We start from the raw sequence: 19,724 nt of genomic DNA, 5'->3' as shown, positions 1-19,724 counted from the left end.
CTAATGACTAGGCGAAAGGTTATTTTTCATCAGATTATACCGGCGGTGCCATTGTGCCTTGGCATGGACACTCTCAAATTGAAAAGCGTTACAACTCCCTCGTCCTGCCTATGCTGGTGGGGCGATTAATCTGGAACTGATTGCTTCTCTCTAGTAATTATTATAACGGGCATTTCACCATATATTTATGTACATAGACAGTAAAACCCCATCAATTAGGACTTCCTCAATTCAGACACTAAATTATGTTAGTTAATTCAGACACTGGGGAGAATTTTGTCTTCTTGATTTTGAAAAAGATCAATTATTACAGGCAAACTTGGGGAAATTCTTACCCTAGTATAAAAACAAAAATCAACCCTATAAAATGCATCTATAATATAGCTCCTTGGTTATATAAATGACTCATTTATATAATTAAACTAAATTAAAAATGAATCAATTAGGATCTGAATTTACTACTAATTGCAGTTGTTTGTATTCTACAGTGTATTTATTTTGAAAATATTCTATAATTTCATTTTTCCATTTGTTCAACAAAGAGGAATTATTTCTCTCTACAGATGAATTTTGTTTTACTTCTATGCTCATCCCAAGAAAGCCACTGGGTTTTATGTCATTCCGTCTCTGCCACTTTCTTCAACTGTAGGGCAAAAGAAGAAAAGGCAGAAAAAATTTTCAATTACGAGGCCAAGACACATATAATACATTATTACACTTTGAGTCTATCACTGGTCAGGCTAGAATTTAATATATGACTAGAAGGGAAGAAAAATGTTTTAGAAACTAGTTTTGATTTGAACAATTAAGGTATAATTACATAACTATTTGTAAACCAAACTCTTTTATCTTTAAAATCAATACAGGATTCTATGACCCTAAAGAAATTAAGTGAAAATTTGTCTCTGTGTGTATTTGGACTTTTCTTTCCCTAAAATAGTGGGTCTCAGCCTTGTTTGTCCACTGGAGTCATTTGAGGAGCTTTAAAAAATATTCCTCCTGGTCTGGGACCAGCATTCCCATAGATTCTTATGTAACTGGTCTAGAGTGTGGCTTGGCTTTTGGGATTTTTAAAGACTCCTCAATCTTTTTTAATATTTAAAGGATTCTAATGTGTAGTCAATGTTGAGAACCCCTGGTGTAGAGCAGCAGCAGTAACAAGTGCTGTTTGCACTTGAAGATGGGGAGAGAGGGAGGGAAAAATGGCCCCTGACCCTGGGAATAGTCCAGAGGCCTGCCTGGGGCTCTGCCTTGTGGAGGAGATTCAAGGAAAAATGGGACTGTGTGTAAGTATAAAGCATACAGACTCTCAGTTAGTAAATACTCAGGCAGTGTTACATTGGTCTGATCAAGTCTGTTCATTGATTAACCAATGTGACTGTATAATTGTCCAAAAGAAAGAAAGAAGGTCTGTGAAAATGGTGGTCTTTAGTAGCACCCAAATCTGTGTTGCTTAAAGTGTGATCTGTGATCACTATCTTAGTCCATTTGGGCTGCTGTAACAAAATACTTTAGACTATGTAACTTGTAAAGAAGAGAAAATTATTGCTTACAGTTCTGGAGGCTGGGCAGTCCAAGATCAAGGCGCCAGCAGATTTGGTGTCCCGTTGAGGGCTTGCTCCCTGCTTCAAAGATGGCACATTCTTACTGCATCCTCACATGGTGGAGGGGGCAAACAGGCCCTTCCTCAAACCTCTTTAATAAGAGCACTCTAATCCCATTCATGGGGGCAGCCCCCATGTCTTAATCACCCCCTGCAGGCCCTACGTTTTAGTACTATTACATTGCGTGTTGGGTTCCAACAGATGGATTCTGGTGGGGTGGGGGGGGGGGACACCAGCCTTCAAACCATAGAAATTGCCTTCACTTTAATTATTCCTCATGCCTCTTGTAATTCTCCCTATGCTCTCCAGCCAGAGTTATTTTAAAAAACATAGATTCATCTATTTAGCAAAAATCAAGTACCAGCTATGTGCCAGGCAAATGTGGTAGCACTTTAGATACAGGTAGGCATGGTCTCTATCCTCTGTGAACGAGCAGTCTACCAGGGTAAACAGGCAAGAACTAGGTAAAACAGTGACGGAGTGCAGTAAGCTCTCTAAAGAAAATAAACTGCTGTGGCAGACAATAACAGGAAAGACCCTCTCTAGCCATTTATTTGAAGCACTGTTTGAGTTAAGACCCGTGGAATGAGAAGGGGCTAGCGAAGCGCAGACCCACGCAGAGGGAGTAGAGTGTGCCAGGCCCCGAGGCAGCAGACAGCTGAGTTCCAAGAGGGAGGCGTGGTGGGGGAGGTGGCAGAGGGGTACTGTGCCAGTAGGCAGGGCTGCGACTGGTGACCAAAGTGTGTGTTTCATTCCACATGGTTGCAGGGAGTTTGCATTCTTCCTGATTGCCTCGGATGGGTTTTAAATAGGGGATGACATATGATTTACATGTTAAGGTCACTCTGGCTGCTGTGACCTATGCAAAGAATTGATCTTTCCAAACTAATGTCAGAAATTTATTTCCTTCCTTTCTCACCTTTCAGCTTTTGCTCTTGCTGTATCCTCTCTTTGGGCCACAGAGAGAGGGGCATCATAGGGAGTGGAGATGGTGTGTCAGCATTGGGCCTGGAGACTGCAGGGTGCAGAAATGAAGTTTAAAAAAGCTCATCTGGCTTCCTAGCTTTTCTTATGACTCACCCGCCTTGGGAAATCCGTGGGTGAAGCTCAGGTGCACCTGGCTCCTGGCTGCCTTACGGCGTGCCGGAGCATACAGACAGCGAAGGCTTGGCCAGTGCTCTGTGGCAGCAGTGCCTTGTCACATACCCGCTTCTTACTGGTTATTCTTATTTTCGTTTTTTTTTTTTTTTTTTTTGAGACAGAGTCTTGCTCTGTTGCCTGGGCTAGAGTACCATGGCATCAGCCTAGCTCACAGCAACCTCAAACTCCTGGGCTCAGGCGATCCTCCTGCCTCAGCCTCCCAAGTAGCTGAGACTACAGGCATGCGCCACCATGCCCGGCTAATTTTTATATATATATTTTTAGCTGTCCATATAATTTCTTTCTATTTTTAATAGAGGCGGAGTCTCGCTCTTGCTCAGGCTGGTCTCCAACTCCTGAGCTCAAACAATCCGCCCACTTCGGCCTCCCAGAGTGCTAGGATTACAGGCGTGAGCCACCGCGCCCGGCCTGGTTGTCCTTATTTTCTACGTGCAGAATTTCCCTTTGTGCTCTTTGAGAACAGGGCCTAAAATCCTTGACCTCTGTGTTTCAGAGTCTTTGGCCACCTTGTATAGGCAATTTGAAATCTAATTCTAGCCTTTTTGTTATCAAGAACTGTTGACATAATTACCTTAATCTCCTCATTTCCCTCCGTTACTGATAAGAAAAGGCGGACTACTACATAATAATAGAATCTTCTATTGTAAAGGTAGATTTACTCCTCCTCACCATTGCTAAGATATAATTTACTAACCACCCTTTTAAGCTGTACCGTCCCGTGGCTAGCATGTTTGCAAAGTTGTATGACCACCACCGCTGATTCCAAAACATTTGCACCACCCCAAAGGGAAACCATTACCAGTCGTTCCCCATTTCTCCTACCGCAACTCCTGGAAACCACTACTCTACTTTCTGTCTCTATGGATTTGTCTATTCTGGACATTTCATTTAAATGGAATCATACAATTTGTGGCCTTTTATGTCTGGTGCAGCCCTGCTTCTAATGGCGTTGCACAAATGAGTCCTCTGCAAAGTGCGTGCTGGGCTACACCTCCCAGTGTGGGCCTCCAATGTGGGCACTAGTTCAGTCCGGGGTGCTAGTCCTGTCCCTGCTCCTTTGTACAAATGGACTTGTTAGGCAAAGTCTAATGATTTTATTTTCTGTTTTTTTATGTTTGTCCTACAGTGAGAGGAAAGGAGGAGGGTTTGCTTTCTGTCCTACCCAGCAACTTTTTGCTTCAAATTCTACAAAAATATCTATTTTTATTTCACATTTTTCTTAAGAATCAGGCTGCCACCTCCCTGGGACTATCAGAACTGGGCCGTAGAGATCAAACATGCATCCTGGATCCTTTAGTTTTGAAAGGACAATTCAGGGACAGAGAGAGGTGGAGGCCAGACTTGGTCTGGAATGCTCAGTTACTAGATGGGAGTATGAAAGCACATTTCCGTATATTTTAGTGCCAATCCGAGAAAGATCAAATATGTTTAGAGTCCAGCACTTCGGTGTCTATATTTACTTTGATGTTTGACAATACTTGAAATCTCATACCCAGTTCAGTGATGTTTCATTTTATTTTTGGTGTGTCCCCACCAGCCCATTTTAAACTTTTGCCACTGTTACAAAGAGTTTTATTGCTTTTAGCTCTTTGCATGGCTGCTGAAACCTGTGTAGCATTTTATTTAGTAGACACTTGTTATATATCCCTAATTGCTTTACAGAAATAGGTCATTGAATCCTCATGAGGACTCTCTGATGTAAGTGCTATGATCATTCTCATTTTTACAGGTAAGGAAATAGAGAAAGAGAAATTAAATAACTCGATCAAGGTCTCACAACTAGCAGGTGGTGAAACATATTTAAACCCAAGGAGTCTGGCTCTAAAGTTCATGTTTTTAATTTTTATGTTATGCTACTTCCCTTGTGGCTCTTTGTCCCACAGATGCATGCCATAACCTCATATAGAGAAGAAAACTGAGCTGTTGATGTTAACTTTTTCTTCAATTGATTTGACCCTGTCAATACATTGCCTTTGTGCAGTGAATTTTTTCTGTCTCAAGTAAGATCCTCCAGGCTGGGCACAGTGGCTCACGCCTATAATCCTAGCACTCTGGGAGGCCAAGGCGGGTAGATTGTTTGAGCTCAGGAGTTCGAGACCAGCCTGAGCAAGAGCGAGACCCATCTCTACTAAAAATAGAAAGAAATTAGCTGGACAATTAAAAATATATAGAAAAAGTTAGCCGGGCATGGTGGCACATGCCTGTAGTCTCAGCTACTTGGGAGGCTGAGGCAGTAGGATCGCTTGAGCCCAGGAGTTCAAGGTTGCAGTGAGCCATGATAAGGCCACTGCTCTCTAGCCCGGGCAACAGAGTGAGACTCTGTCTCAAAAAAAAAGAAAAAGAAAAAAAGACAAGTAAGGTCCTCCCATCTCAAATCGTATATCTGCACAAGAGACATTTGCTGTGTTTTGTTAACATAAGTTAGAAAATATTACTAGCAATTTCTTTTTCTTGTTATCTGTTACATAGCTTTGCTTTATGATAGCAGTTCTGATATAGTTATTTGCAGAGACCTGCTCTGTTTTAGCAATGCAAGCCCATTTGAGGATGATACACTGAATCGGATTTCCCCAGGGAATGCAGCCTTGCCTTTAGAGATATTTAAGGATGACTTGCATGGAGGTCAGATCAGAAAGGAGTGGTGAGAGAGTAAATTTGAAGAAAAACACTATGAAAATATCTATAGAAGTTGTAATAAACCACACGTCAGAGCTACAGCATCTTTTTAGCTAATGATACATAGCAGATAAAGGCAGAACACATTTTAGGGAACATAGATTAAAAAGAGTTGCAATCTACTTCTTTAAGACTTGAAATGACAGACTCCTGAAGAGGTTCATTACCCAGAGGAGAGTTTGAGAAAGTCACCATGGTGTGAATGACAGTTGGGAACCAAACACTTTGTGTTTTGCAGCCAGTCATTTGGAGCAGAGCTAAATTTCCTTAACCATACTGGAGGATGTGCATTTGTAGCTCTCTTCTTGGACTCGTTAGTAAGAGGCGTGTTTGTTTTCTTGTGGGGTTTTTGTTGTTGTTGTTGCTTGAGAACCTGCAATTATCTTACGTTTTCTTCATTTTTATTCAGGAGAACTTGGAAGCAGATATATTTTATACTATGCTGCTTATGTTCCTATCACACTAGCTTTCCTCTCTGCATCTGTATGTGCTTTGTTAAAGTGCTTGAGAGCAGAGCAATGCGCCTGCACTTTGCCTTCTCTGCTTATGCTTGTTGCAGAAGCACAGGCAAATGTGGCCCTCTGGCCGGCTGTGCTCTTGGTCACAAGTATAATTGGCATTCTGCAAATTGGGCCTTAAGCAACACTGAAATCTTAAACACTGAAACACTTAACTTTTGTCAGTTTTTTACTGGCCATGTGTAATGTTACTGTTAATATTGCTGAACTATTTTAAGATGATGTGTTGCGGAGAAAGCTAAAAAGTAATAAAATATCATTGTTAACAACCGTGACTGCTTTTGTAGATTAATGATAGCCAGCATTTTGGATAAGTTCCCCCCCCTTGTCTGTTTCATAAAAAAAAGAAAGTTTTGAAGAACAAAAAAGATGAATGATTTAAGTTATTTATTCACGATCTGAGTTTCTGGGCTCTAAAACAGTTACGCAGCGGGATCTCATTCCTACCAGTCTGATCTGGAATGTGTCTTAGGAACTTTATGAACCTTCCCCCTCCTTAGGAAGGCCCCAGAGATTTGGTCTATTTGTCTTTCTTTCCATCATAGCTGCCCTCGGTCTCCCTCTGTCCTGGAGTTCTTCTCTGCTTCAGGACTGACTTTGAATGAGGACGCAGTTTTCAAGGTAATCTCTTCATACAGTGTTAAAACCAGTATAAATACAAATATAATAGTTTAAGGTCTTTAGTGGCCACTGATAATATTAACAATTAACGAATTTTGAGGAATCATGAACTAATCTAGCAGAAGTTTAAAAACAATTACAATATTGCTAATGAAATTGGTTTCTGTAGCAGTTGAAATTTTAATATAAGTGGGGGCTTATATTAATACCCTGACTTCATTCTATTGCTTGCTGGCTCTTCTGATTCCCGGGAGTAGAGCTTATGCCATCAGTCCCTCTCTGTCACGTGGCCGCTACATGTACCCTGCCGCTTCTGTCAGTCCAGGTGATCTAGTAGAAGGATCACTCACATGCCAGGAGTAACTCTAGACACTGCCTGCTTCTCGATGTGCCCCTCCTTTCCTAGGAAAGGGCAGTTTAGGTTGTTCCCCATCTACATTATGAGGGTACCTGAGTTAAACTTCATGATGCCATACTTGACACAGATACTGTATTTGTAGAGCCATCAATTTTATTGACAAAGGGTTGTCCCAGGAGGATTTGCATCTGCTCTTTTACTGCTTCAGGCATTAATTTTTCTTTACCATCTATCAATCAAATAGTTTTATCCATTCAGTTTTGAATTATAAAATGTTTGCTAGAAGGGATCTTAGAGATCGAACTGCTGGGGTTATAGCTGCCTTTTGCAGATACGGACACCAAGGCACAAACTGAAGTTAGTTGACTCGGGTCACAAGTCTGTTGGGGCCAAGCCAGGCCTTGGTGTAGAGATGCCTTATGCCCCCGGCCTGCACCCTGTCAACATTCCACATCTTTATATTTGACTATGACTCTTCTGCTTTGCATTAAAAAACAAAATGGCGGACAGTGGGAAACAAGAGCACTGTAATAAAACACTGAAAGGTTTGACCACTGAATGACTGCATTTTTTTCTTTACATTAACTTCAGTCTCCATTAGAGATGTTTTATAGACTCATTTTAAACTGCATCTGTCTGTGAATTTAGCTTACTGAGTAGTATGCATTTCACTAAGTTGGTCATTTATAGTGTAGGAGAATGCTATATTAAAGAGTAAAGGAGCATAGTATATTTTTTCATTGTTTTTGTGTAGTTAACTTTGGAATATAGTTTCTACATATTTAAGAAGCATATTTATCACTAGCTCATGTGATTTTTTTTTTTTTTGGTGAGGAGGCATGGTATAAACAGTAAATAAGCAAATAACTTTTATTGTATACTCTGCATTCTTTCATTGCTCTTTCTTGTTCTGCTGGTTGTGTCTTGTTTTGAAAGCTCACACACTGTGTAGCAAAAAAGAAGTGTAACTTTCTGATCACCTATAGTTTCCTACCATCTTTTCTTTGAAGAAGAAAAACCTTTTCCTTATTGGCATGGAAACAAACTAGTGTTTATGTCTTAAAATGTTTGATTTTTTTCGTTCTTATTTGATACTGATAATAGGAAAATCATTTCAAGAGTAGTCAGGAATTCCTGCATCACACTCTCCAATAAATACAGCCAAAAGCAATCCCATGCATGTGGTGGATGGTTGAGCTATGTGTCTGCTCTACCAAAAAGGACTATAAACATTATGGTCCATATTCTTCATATTCAATCTTCAAAGAGTCTGCCTTGGCCTCTGGAACATTTGCTATTAAACATAAGTTACCACATTAGAAATAAAATATAAAGCAGTTGGAGCAGAAGAAGAGTCCTTCCTGTTCTTTACCAACAGCACATTTTAAAGCTTTTTATCCTTTTGGTTGGGTTTTTCTTTTTAATGAACTGTTTTTTTGGATACACTGTCAGTCTTTGGTAATATAACTGACTTATTAAAATTCAAATTCTTATTGATGGATACAACTGGTTTTAATAGTAAAGCCAAGGCTTTGAAGACATACTATTACTTAATTTTATGTCATCTGGCTAGTTTGAATTATAGTAACTGAGTTACTCATGAACCATGTACCTAAGTGTCTTGGGTGTGAGTAATGAGAAGCATATGTATATGGAGCTGATAATTATTACCTGTCTTTACCCCTTGGGCAAACAGCTTAACTTTTATAAAACTCAATTTCCTCATATAAAAGGAAGGGAGGATAACATATGTCAAATGCTTAGCACAGAATCAGGCATTCTGTAAGTGCTTAATTAAGAGTGGTTAGTTTATTAACATAAAGAGGAAAATTGACTTAATCATATTCATGGTTCTCTAACTTTGTGTCTTTGAGCTTTTAATTGATTAAAGGAAAAATCTTCCAAGTAGTACTTTCTTTCATTTATTTTTCTACTTTTATTTTTTGTTCCTTGTCTTATCATTCTTTTCTTGTACTTAAATCAGCAGCTTAAGACATCATTATTCAAAGAACAACAAAACACAATAAAGTTTTGTTCTTCCAAGTTATAAGTATGGGGTATGGCTAGTGGTTTTCTACTCGTTGGTACAGTGGTATACATGTTCCTAAGCACTGGGTATAATTTGGATTAACATTTTTAATATTAAATCCATTTTTTACTTAGTTTTCTTCCCATTGAGATTTTAAGTTTTCCATAACTCCGCCTCTGTAACTCTCCTTCATAGGACCCCTGTCCCCAAGCACACATGTGCTGGTTAATTAGGAGTAGAACTGTTTTTTCTTTTTTTTATTGTTTGTTGTCTTTAGGTCTTTGAGAATCATTATTTTGACCCCAGGACTTAAGTACAGTGTTAGGTGCATTGTAAATGCTGGATATATATTAATATTATCACTGATATTGTGTGGTGGGTTACCCAGACAGGGTTCCTGTTTCTCTCTAGGAGACCACCTCTGGGCCACTTCGTGTCATCCCCACTGCTAAGAGTTTAGTGGAGAAAAGTAAAATCACTATGCTTTTCGGTTTGCACTGACAAGCTTACTTACTTTTTTCATTTCTTTTTTATTTTAAGAAAAATTATGACAAAGTAAAGAAGATTAAGGTAGACAGTCTTATTTCCTGTTAGAAACTACCTTTAAAGTATATCATTTGGACATAGGAATAAATTCTTGGAAACTTTCTAAACAAATTTCTTGGATTTGTCATCTATATTTACTTATCCTTTATTGTATACATATGTGTATAATACATAAATATATAATATATATACACATATATACTTCATTCTAATGTAGGAAATTGATATTTTCCAATTTAATAACATGAGGGAAAGTGTCAAAAAACCAATTAAATAGGCATTGAGTCTGAAAGAGTTAACACAGTGTCAAAAAAGCTTAATTTATAGCCATATTCAGGTAAGAGAATGTAACATCCATTCCAATAACACAACTTAACTGAAGTTGTCATTGACGGAAGAAGAAAATCTTAATAATTGAAACTATGACAGGAATATCTAAAAGAAAGTAGGGCTTTTCCTCCCATATCTGCTTTCCCTCATTGCTAGTTTTACTTTCTTAATGATATAGTAATAGGATATTTACAATCACAAATATTAGGTAAAAGCTGGATAGCATATTGACATTTATTATATTTATAAACTGCTTAAACTTCTGAGTGCTCTTGTGTTACCCATAAGAAACATGAACTTGTTCCTAGAAAAGATAAGAACTCAAAACAGAAATATAAATAGGTTTGTACAGTTCCCATCTAAAAAACCATTTCGCATAGTAAGAACAAAATAGATCTGAATTAAGAGCATGTAAAAGTGAATGTTTTCCCAGATAGATCTATTATGTCTGAAATAATTTTTAAAATAGTATAGAGGGTTGTCTCTTTCCTGTCTCCCCAAGTGAACATTAGCTGTTAACATTTTGATATATTAATTGATAGATGAAACCTTAGCAAGGGAAGAAGAGTGGTTTCTGACTGTTACGTAGATAACTAACCTAAGCTTGGTTTAGAAAGCTTTCAGGGGCCAGGTGCAGTGGCTCACACCTTGTAATGCTAGCACTTTGGGAGGCCGAGGTGGGAGGATCACTCGAGGTCAGGAGTTTGAAACCAGCCTGAGCAAGAGCGAGACCCCATCTCTACTAAAAATAGAAAGAAATTAGCCAGACAAGTAAACAATACATATATAGAAAAAATTAGCCAGGCATGATGGTGCATGCCTATAGTCCCAGCTACTCGGGAGGCTGAGGCAGAAGGATCGCTTGAGCCAGGAGTTTGAGGTTGCTGTGAGCTAGGCTGATGCCATGGCACTCTGGCCTGGGCAACAGAGTGAGACTCTGTCTCAAAAAAAAAAAAAAAAAGAAAGAAAGAAAAGAAAGCTTTCAGGGATGCTACACACCTTTTATATGAGGCAGCTGTAGCCATTAAGAGTGGCCTAAGGAATAAAGACTTTGAATTATCTCATGTAAGAAGAAATCTGGAGATTGATATTCCAAGGCTGGTGCAGCAGAGATCCAGGCTCTTTTCCAATGAGCTTGGAGTCCAGGCTTCCCTCCTCATGCCTGTTGCCTGAACATACAGCAAGATTGCTCCCATATAGCTCCAAGGCTTTCAGGAGCAGGAAGCTGGAAGGCCCTGAGCAAAAAAGATCTTTCACTTGTAAGGCTTGCATTTTATCAACAGAGGACAAATTTGTCCCAAAGCCTTCCGTCATATTTCCTTCTCTTTCATTGGTCAGAATTTTGTCACGTGGACACCCCTAACTACAAGGAGGCTAAGAAAGTTAGTATCCAGCAAAAGGCAATAGGATTACCATGATGGCTTTAGACTCACCTGATGCTTTCCCTGGGCCTGGGGCAGGAGCCTAGCTTGCCTGAGTCAAGGCATCTGTGCCAGGTACATGTACTCAAATTCAGGGTTCTGTGAGTAAGAAGAGAACAAAATGGCAATTGATAGTGAACAGAGTCTGCTGCACTTATGAAGTGAGTCTTCACTGGGCAATGATGATGACCCATTGCTACATTAGGATTTCTGAAGTAGCAGTGGTACCGTGAAAATCTAATGATGATGGTGATCATCATTTAGTGGTGGATACTTAACTGACCTCTTATGTGCCAGTGTACAAAGGAGAGATCTGAGCTACAGATACAAATTTGGAAGTTATTAGCACATACATAGTATCTAGATTTATGGGGACAGATATACTCTCTCTTGATCAAAACAACCAAAATGGCATGATGATAATATAAGAATTAAAATATCTGGTATTATAGAATGCCTACTTGGTAGGTGAAGGTTTTTTTTTCTTTTTTTTAAAAAATAGACTTTATTTTTTAGAGCAATTTTGGGTTCACAGCCAAATTAAGCAGAACGTACAGAGATTTCCCATGTACCCCCTGCCCCCACATGCACAGCCTCCCATACCATCAACACCCCCACCAGAGTGGTACATTTGTTACAGCTGATGAATCGGCATTGACATATCATTATCACCTAAAGTCCTTAGAGGATTTGCAGCTTACTTGTGTCATGGGTCAGGGAATAGCTCAGGTTCTCTGAATGACATTTAAGAGGCAGAGAATATTGGTAGCCCAGGACCATCTCTTCCGTTCAACCTTTGTTTTCTTCACAAGTGTTTAATGCTATTCTTTGGCAATCCTTGGTTCTTGCCCTTGCTTTCAGAAAACAGCAGCCAGGGTGTGAATAGATGGCCAATAAGGGTGGAGTCAGCCAGTACCAATGACTAGGGCGCAGTCAGAAGAGGGCTGCCCAGTGACTTGTGTCTGTATCAGTACCAGTCCAAGGCCAATGTAAAGAATTTCTGCCATTCCACCTTTGCAGGGTGGGCCTGAAAAATGTTTCCAGCAGTATCTCAATTTCTTCCCACTGACCTACAAACCTGATTTTGGGGATTTCAGCTAACTCTTTACTATCTGTCGTATTTGGGATTTGGAGAGTGGGGTGTAATTAAAATTCATGGGTAATTCTCTAATCTTATTTTAGCCTTATTAACTGATATAAATCTTTTACTAGCTCTACATAGCCAAGAGAACTGGAATCTTATCTCTCTCTCTTAATCGCTAATCTCCTTATGATAATAATAAGTTATTGCCATACTATAATTATTACCTATTAAGGGAATATATACTGAGTGCTTACTCTATGCCATTCATTATTTTTAAGTGCTTTACATGTATTAACTACTTTAATCTTCATAATAACACAACGAGGTTTGTTATCCTTACTTGATAGGCCAGCAAACTAAGGCTCAGAGAGATTGAATAACTTGCCCAAGGTCATATACTTAGTGAGAGAACCAGAATACAAAGCTGCAAGCTAAGGATGGTGAAATGCTGCAAAGCCAGACAGCATTGAGAAGAAAAGAAGAAAAAGGCCTGGCTACTCCATAGTTCAGTGTAATTAGTAATATGTGATTGTTTTATTTAAGTAGAAAGTGCAAATGAGTCAGTTTCACGTGATGGGCTGTATGGCTCTTTTCTCTGTGCGTGTGTATGTATTGCAGGCCTTTTAATGCTCTAAAACACAACAGATGTGTCTGACCATTGTTAGAGAAGTTTGTTTGTAAGAAAATCATTAGCTGTTTTCTCAAGAGAGAAATTAAATGAATGTGTCTGATGTTCACTTTAGTATTTGTTTTTAACAAAGCCCTAAAGAGAGAACTAGTCTCATAGGAGGAAGTAGTCTCTAACGAGAGAACTAGGAAGAAGTAGTTATAGAAAGTTTGGTGCCCTTTTTTTTTTTCCAAATAGAAATCTCTCCCCACCTTCTTTTATTATAAAAAATTAGTACAAACTCATTGCAGAGACCTTAAGTAAAATTCTGTTTTTCAGTATCCAGGATTAATTTTACACAATTTGAAATACAGTGTATATCTTTCTGGATACTATTCTTGGTCTGTAACCACAGAAAAACAGGTCTTTCTCTTTTATGTTTCAACACAAAATCAGAGTCTACTTTTTACACTCAGCACTATATCTTGGACATCTTTCCCTGTTAATATCCTTTTTAAAGGCTTTGGAATATGTCATTGCATGGAAATGCCAAAATGTCTTTCAGCGGTCCACTGCCCTTTAAAAAATTAATAAACACCTGATCTATAATCTTTATGACTTAAAATTCATTTAAATTGCTACATCTTCATTCTTATATACCAAGTTGGAATATGATTCTATATACGTACAAGGCAGTAGAGTGTATTGCTGAAGAATCACATAGGTCCACTCAACCTGGACGAGGAAGTCTGTTCAGAAGCTCGATAAGTAAATGGCACCCAGGAAACTTCAGTTTTAAGCTCTTTCCTTCTCTCACCATGACTAGATTGGGCACTTTACCGTTTTGAGTCTCAGGTTCCTGGTTGGGTTAGACTATCTCCTACCTTCTTTCTTGTTTTGAGTAGCTTATGACGTTATAACATGTAGACACATTTTTAAAATAAACATTGTACTATTTTAAATTAGAACAATAATTAAATGCTTCAGGAATGTGAGAAATTCTATTTAAAAAATCCTGACAGGGATACAAAGAAAAAAAATCGTTTCCATTTAATAGGTCTCTTTCTGTGGTCTTTCCCTGTCTTCTTTCATGTGCCTTGGTTTTCTGCAAAGTTGTGATCAGTGTTCACAGTTCAATTTTGAGTTCTTTTATTTCTACTATTCAGTGTTACTACATAGTGTTCCAACGTATTAACATAGGAACTTTTGAATTCATATTGTTGATAAATTAGGGAACTAACCACTTCTTATTCCTTGAAGTGCTGAACACGAACTGTTAGGGTAGTTTTTCTGTTTTTGAATCTGTGGATCTTGACTAACATCTTAAAAATTATGAAAAAGAATGGAATTGAAAATGTCAGAATGGTTTCATGAAGCATCTATTTTAGTTTATATTTATAGGTGGAAATATGTGGATATGTGTTTACTGGATAATGTAAAATGTACACTTACTGAGGTTTGTGGTCAAAAGAATTTAAAAGCCCCTGGATTAAGTAACAATGACAAGTCTCATCAAATTTTTAGGTTTTCATGTTGTATTTTAAAAAGGCTGTTTAATTTCCCAGGCATGTTCTGAGAATTGCTTCCTTTGGAATTACATAGTAGGTAGTTTAGTCATGCAGGGCTTTGGTCCGCAAAATTAAGACCTTAAGTGAAATGTAACTATTAATCTATATCCCCTCTGCCCAGGATGAGTGTGTAAGAAACAAATTTTTATTATACCATTATAATAACTAACAATATTCACTTAAATATAAACAGATGAGTCATCGTATACCAAATCTCAGAGGGGGAGAAACTATCTTACATATACAGATTGTACTGTGTTAGTTCTTTGGTTAAAATGCTTGCCTGCACTTTCCTTTGGCCTTCTGTTACATTAGCTAGCTTCTATTTGAGGAAAGCTAAAACATAGACTTAGTCCACACATTACAAGCCATCATTTTATAATCAGCTCTCTTAAATTCATTTTATATGATTCTTAAAGTGAAAAATTTTTGCCTAGTCTTGAAGTTCAAAGCAACATTTACTTTATCACTTCTAGCTATGTCTTCCTCATTAGCAATCATCGCCAGCTGTAACTTTTCCCCTTTTGGTTATTTTCTCAAAACACATGCACATGCAGGCGCACACACATAGCTGCTTCTACTTAACTTTACAAGGGGTTTTTTAGTGAATGATTCAGCATGATTCAGCAGCCTGTCTCTTTAGGGAGCTGATTTTACGGAGTAGCCAGTGTATAATATTTTCAGTGGTTAACCTAGCTCATAGGCTAAACAAGATTCAAATTTCTTCTAGTTTACTGTTTCAGTCTAGCTCAGTTATGACAAATATTCAGATATATGTTCAGATAGGACAAGAAATTGTGGAGCTTCAGGTTAGAATAAGGAGATTCCCAGGACTAGAGGAAATTTCTGTGATTCAGAAGTAAAAGAGGATTATTTTAAATTTATTTCCATCCATTTGCAGAGTGAATTTTGTTTAAGCATTAGTTAGGGTTGGGAAAGTCACGTTATTACCTAATGAGGGGAGGCAAGTCCAGAACTTGAGGATCACATAGAGACAGTCTGAACTAAATGGACACCCGTTTTTTATAAAGTATGTTGTGGACTTTGGGCAGTGCCAGACCTATGTTCCAAAAATTGCTTTACAGGAAATTCCTACTCACCCATGATGTACCTCAGTTATTAAAAATGCATAAGAACCTACCATGAGAGAATTCTCCCTGATATTTCCCTGTTGGCAGGACTCAACTTGGGAGCGGGGATTGCTTTAGTTCCCAGTCACTGGCGGTATCTACTTAAGGCTCAGGTGGATGCTCCAGTAGGGTGGAGATCCAGAGGCAATGAAAGCTGGTACTGGTTTCTTGCGTGACCAGAAGACAGGGAATAATAGATGGTTATAATGGTTTGTCCTGATACCTCCACATTGCTTCCTGTCTTTATGCTGTACTCTTGCATCTGGTGACATAGTGCCTACATTTGCCTGAGTTTCTCAGTGGTATTGGGGGACAGCCTGTAAAAGTATAATGTTTGAAATGTTTCACTGAGATCTTACTAAATGATGTACTTTCTTTTGTACTGCCTTTCAGAATTAAAGCTATAGAGAGCCCCAACAAAGAAGATGATACCCAGTGGCTGACCTACTGGGTAGTGTATGGTGTGTTCAGCATTGCTGAATTCTTCTCTGATCTCTTCCTGTCATGGTTCCCTTTCTACTACATGCTGAAGGTATGTTGACTTCTGAACTCCTCTGTTTGCTTCCACATATGTATTTGCTTTGCTCCCTACCACTAAAATTCCATCTCAGGATCTGTATACAAATAATAGGAACACATGCTTGAGTATTTTACATCTGTGGCTCTGCCTCAGATTATAAACAAGAAGTCAAGATTTGACATGGCTAACTTTGTATGCTTTCTTGAAAATAGCCAAAGCAATTGTGTGTTCAAGATATGCTTGATAATATTATCATAAAGGATGGAAATACCATGACCTAGCATAAGCATTGCTGTTAGTCTGCTAAGATCCTATCTCCATGCAGTGTTGTCTACATTTAACATGGAAGCATTGCAAATTTTAGTAGGTCACTGATTATTCATGCTGGTGAGCAGAGTCATTATTTCTGGAAGAAAAAATACTTATTTCTTACATAGATTTGAAGAAAAAAGATGTGCAGTGGGCTCTCTGAGAAAGTCACTTTAATGACTTTGGCAGGTGGAATAGTCAGGGGTCAGTCCTGCCAAACCTTGTATTTGGCAGAGGATTAGTCTTAGTTACCTACATGGGGGGAAAGGAATAGGAAGTTGAAACTCATTCCTAATGGGGACCTCTATGAATTCCCAACTTGCACCAGAGGTGAGTGAGAATGAAAAAGTTTACAACTTTGAATTGTTAGAGTGATTCTTTTTTTTGTAAATGGGATAAGCTGTCTTCAGTTGATTCCTCAAGTGTCTTTTGTGGAAGAGGCCCTGCTTCCAGTTAGGCGACATGATATAAATGATACCTCCCGTTCACAGACCCAGACATGTGAACTGAACAAGCTGGGGAGAGTGTTGTGTCCAGCCTTAGGAATTCTAGGTTCTCTTCTTTCCCTTCTTACTTTTTGTTAGTGTTCGTTTTAATAAAAGCTACATATGACAGAGTTTAAAGATTCAAATAGTTCTGTAAGGTTTTTTGAAGAAAGATAGCAGTTCTGCACCTTGGACCCCATACTGCCTTCCTTGCAAGCAACCGCTGTCAGTTCCTTTATGGCAGTCTATTTTGTCCTTGACCTCCATGAGGTTTCTAAATAATATGCTTATGGAGTCATTTAAAACATTTTTCTGCTTTATGCATTAGCTCTTGATTCCTACTGGAAGATAAGGATTTGGCTCTTTCTTCCCTCGTCCCTGCCACATGCATGCAGCCTTCTCATGTCCTTGTGGGTCCACGTCATACATTTGGTTAGGTAAACATTCACCACTTACAATATTATGGCTTTGAAAATGCTATTCAGTTGGACCATATAGTGTACATGTAACAGTTTTTATTTCCCCTAGAACTAATAATTGTTTTGTTATTTATATATTCAGACCTATTTGTAGCATTCTTATGATTTCAGTTTGTCCTATTTATTCTACATTTCTGCATACTTGTTAATTTTTATCTGCAGATATTTAGGTATAGAAAATTGTGGCTCATGGTAGCTCATACCTGTAATCCTAGCACTTCGGGAGGCCAAGGTGGGAGGATCACTTGAGGTCAGGAATTCGAGACCAGCTTGAGCCAAGAGCGAGACCCCATCTCTACTAAAAAAAAAAAAATAGCATAAATTAGCTGGGTATCGTGGTGCTTGCCTATAGTCCCAGCTACTTGGGAGGCTGAGGCAGGAGAGTCATTGAGCATAAGAGTTTGAGGTTGCTTGGGCAACAGAATGAGACTCTGTCTCAAAAAAAAAAAAAAAGAAAGAAAGAAGAGAAAAGAAAATTAGATTTAAGAAACTCCCTCACCCCCAACCACCATCGCATTGATACTATCTTGATTTTTAATTTTCGGTAACTATCAATATATATATCTTTTCCTTGGGTCTTAGCTTTTTTAAAAACAAAAAAAGCTATTTATTTGTACTTTCCTTCTTCCAGAGAGATTTCTCAATCTGACCCTCCAATTTTCAAGTTTGTTCCATGGTTATATTATATCCATGATGCTATTAATGCTGTATGTTGGGTTCTTCATTTCAACTATTATATTTTTCATACCTAATATTTTTGTTTGGCTCTTTTCTGTGTTTTCTTGTTCTTGTTTCATATTGCTCATATTTTCTCTTGTTTCTTTTAGTATGGTTACCCATCCAGTTTAAAATTCTTGGTCATTCAGTTTTAATATTTTTGTTCCCGAAAAAAATCTGTAGTTGATTGTGTTGTTTCTCTTTCAAAATGGTTGTACTCTTCAAACATCGTGTTATTTTTGCCTGCAAACTCATTTTCCTCCAGGGGTATCAGCTATTCTATCAGGCACTGGAATGGACGAAGGTCCAGGCCATGCTGGTGCAAGGAGTGGGGAGCCCCAGGTGACAAAGAAACCATAGTTAATCTCTCTTCACTCACTAAATAGCTCCTTGGGTCGGGGCTTCACCTCTGCCCCTCAAACCCTCACAGCAGCACTAGAAGGAGATGCTCCTAGGTTATAATTCACAGCTCTAGGGATTGGAGCAGGACAAGTGGGGAAGTAACTGCCCTCCTTAGTTAGTTTCCATCTGTTTTCCTCAGTGACTCGCAAAGACAGGACTTTTATGCCAAAACCTTTGTTTCAGAAAAAAGTAGAAGAGAATTTTTTTTTTAAACTTTGAGGTATGGACGCAAGACAAAATACAAAAGTTAACAAAGAAAAAGATTTGATAAATTCAACTAAATAAAATTTCTAAAAATTAAATCTCAATATGACAATGGGTAGCATAAACAAAGTTAAAATAATGACAGACTAGGAAGATATATTTATAATATTTATACCAAATAATTAATTAATATCCAGAATATACAAAAATATTTACAAGTAAAAAAAGAAAAATGGACAAAGATTCTAAATAGATATTTCACAGAACAGAAAAAATATGAGTGGCCAGTAAACATCTCACTAGTGATCTGGGAAATGTAAGTTAAAATAGTGAAATCCCATATTTTGTTCATTAAGTTGGCAGATATTTTAAAGATTGAAAATATCATTAAATATGATAGGGAAACAGACATGTGGTATAGGTAGTACATCACAAATTCAAAATCAGAAATGCTCCAAAATCTGAAACTTTTTGAGTGCCCACATAACACTCAAAAGAAATGCTCATTGGAGCATTTCAGATTTTGGATGTTTAACCAGTATAATGCAAATATTCCAAAATTTGAAAAAAATCTGAAATCCAAAACACTTTTGGTTCCAAGCATTTCAGATAAGGGATACTCAACTTACAGTGGTAACAGGTGTTGATATAAATTGAATTAGCCTTTTTAAGGGACCCTTTCATAATTTCTTGTTGAACTGAAAAATGTTACCCTAAGAATTCTAGGTATCTAATGGACATAGTTACCATGCATTAGAGGGCAGCATAAAGATATTCATTGCAGCATTTTTTATTATAGCTAAAAATTATAAACAATTGAAGTGTCCCTCGACAGGTAAATGGTTAAATGACTTAATAGTACATCTATACAGATAAATGGAATGAAATAGATCCATATGTATACATATAGAAATTTCTGCATAATTCATTAATTATAAAACATAGAACATCATAT

At 38.0% G+C, this 19,724-nt stretch overlaps 1 protein-coding gene and 1 long non-coding RNA gene across 2 annotated transcripts in view; one reads left to right on the top strand and one right to left on the bottom strand.

The window, feature by feature from the left end:
• The window catches only part of REEP5 (receptor accessory protein 5), a 34,358-nt gene that overhangs the window by 1,269 nt on the left and 13,365 nt on the right, over positions 1 to 19,724 (top strand). Inside the window, exon 3 of the mRNA XM_045566172.1 lies at positions 16,047 to 16,185. Within this exon, the coding sequence (XP_045422128.1) occupies positions 16,047 to 16,185 (139 nt within the window). The remainder of the gene's footprint in view (positions 1 to 16,046; positions 16,186 to 19,724) is intronic.
• On the bottom strand, positions 561 to 17,693 carry LOC123648422. The gene is made up of 4 exons (XR_006738625.1): positions 17,650 to 17,693; positions 11,277 to 11,363; positions 1,554 to 2,619; positions 561 to 643 (listed from the first exon to the last, which is right to left on the bottom strand). It is a non-coding gene; the product is annotated as an uncharacterized LOC123648422 (long non-coding RNA).

This window comes from Lemur catta, chromosome 12 (genome assembly GCF_020740605.2).
Source record: "Lemur catta isolate mLemCat1 chromosome 12, mLemCat1.pri, whole genome shotgun sequence".
Classification (NCBI taxonomy): Eukaryota; Metazoa; Chordata; class Mammalia; order Primates; family Lemuridae; genus Lemur; species Lemur catta.
Note: the sequence above shows the minus strand (reverse complement) of the source record. Positions and strands in the feature narration are given on the sequence as shown.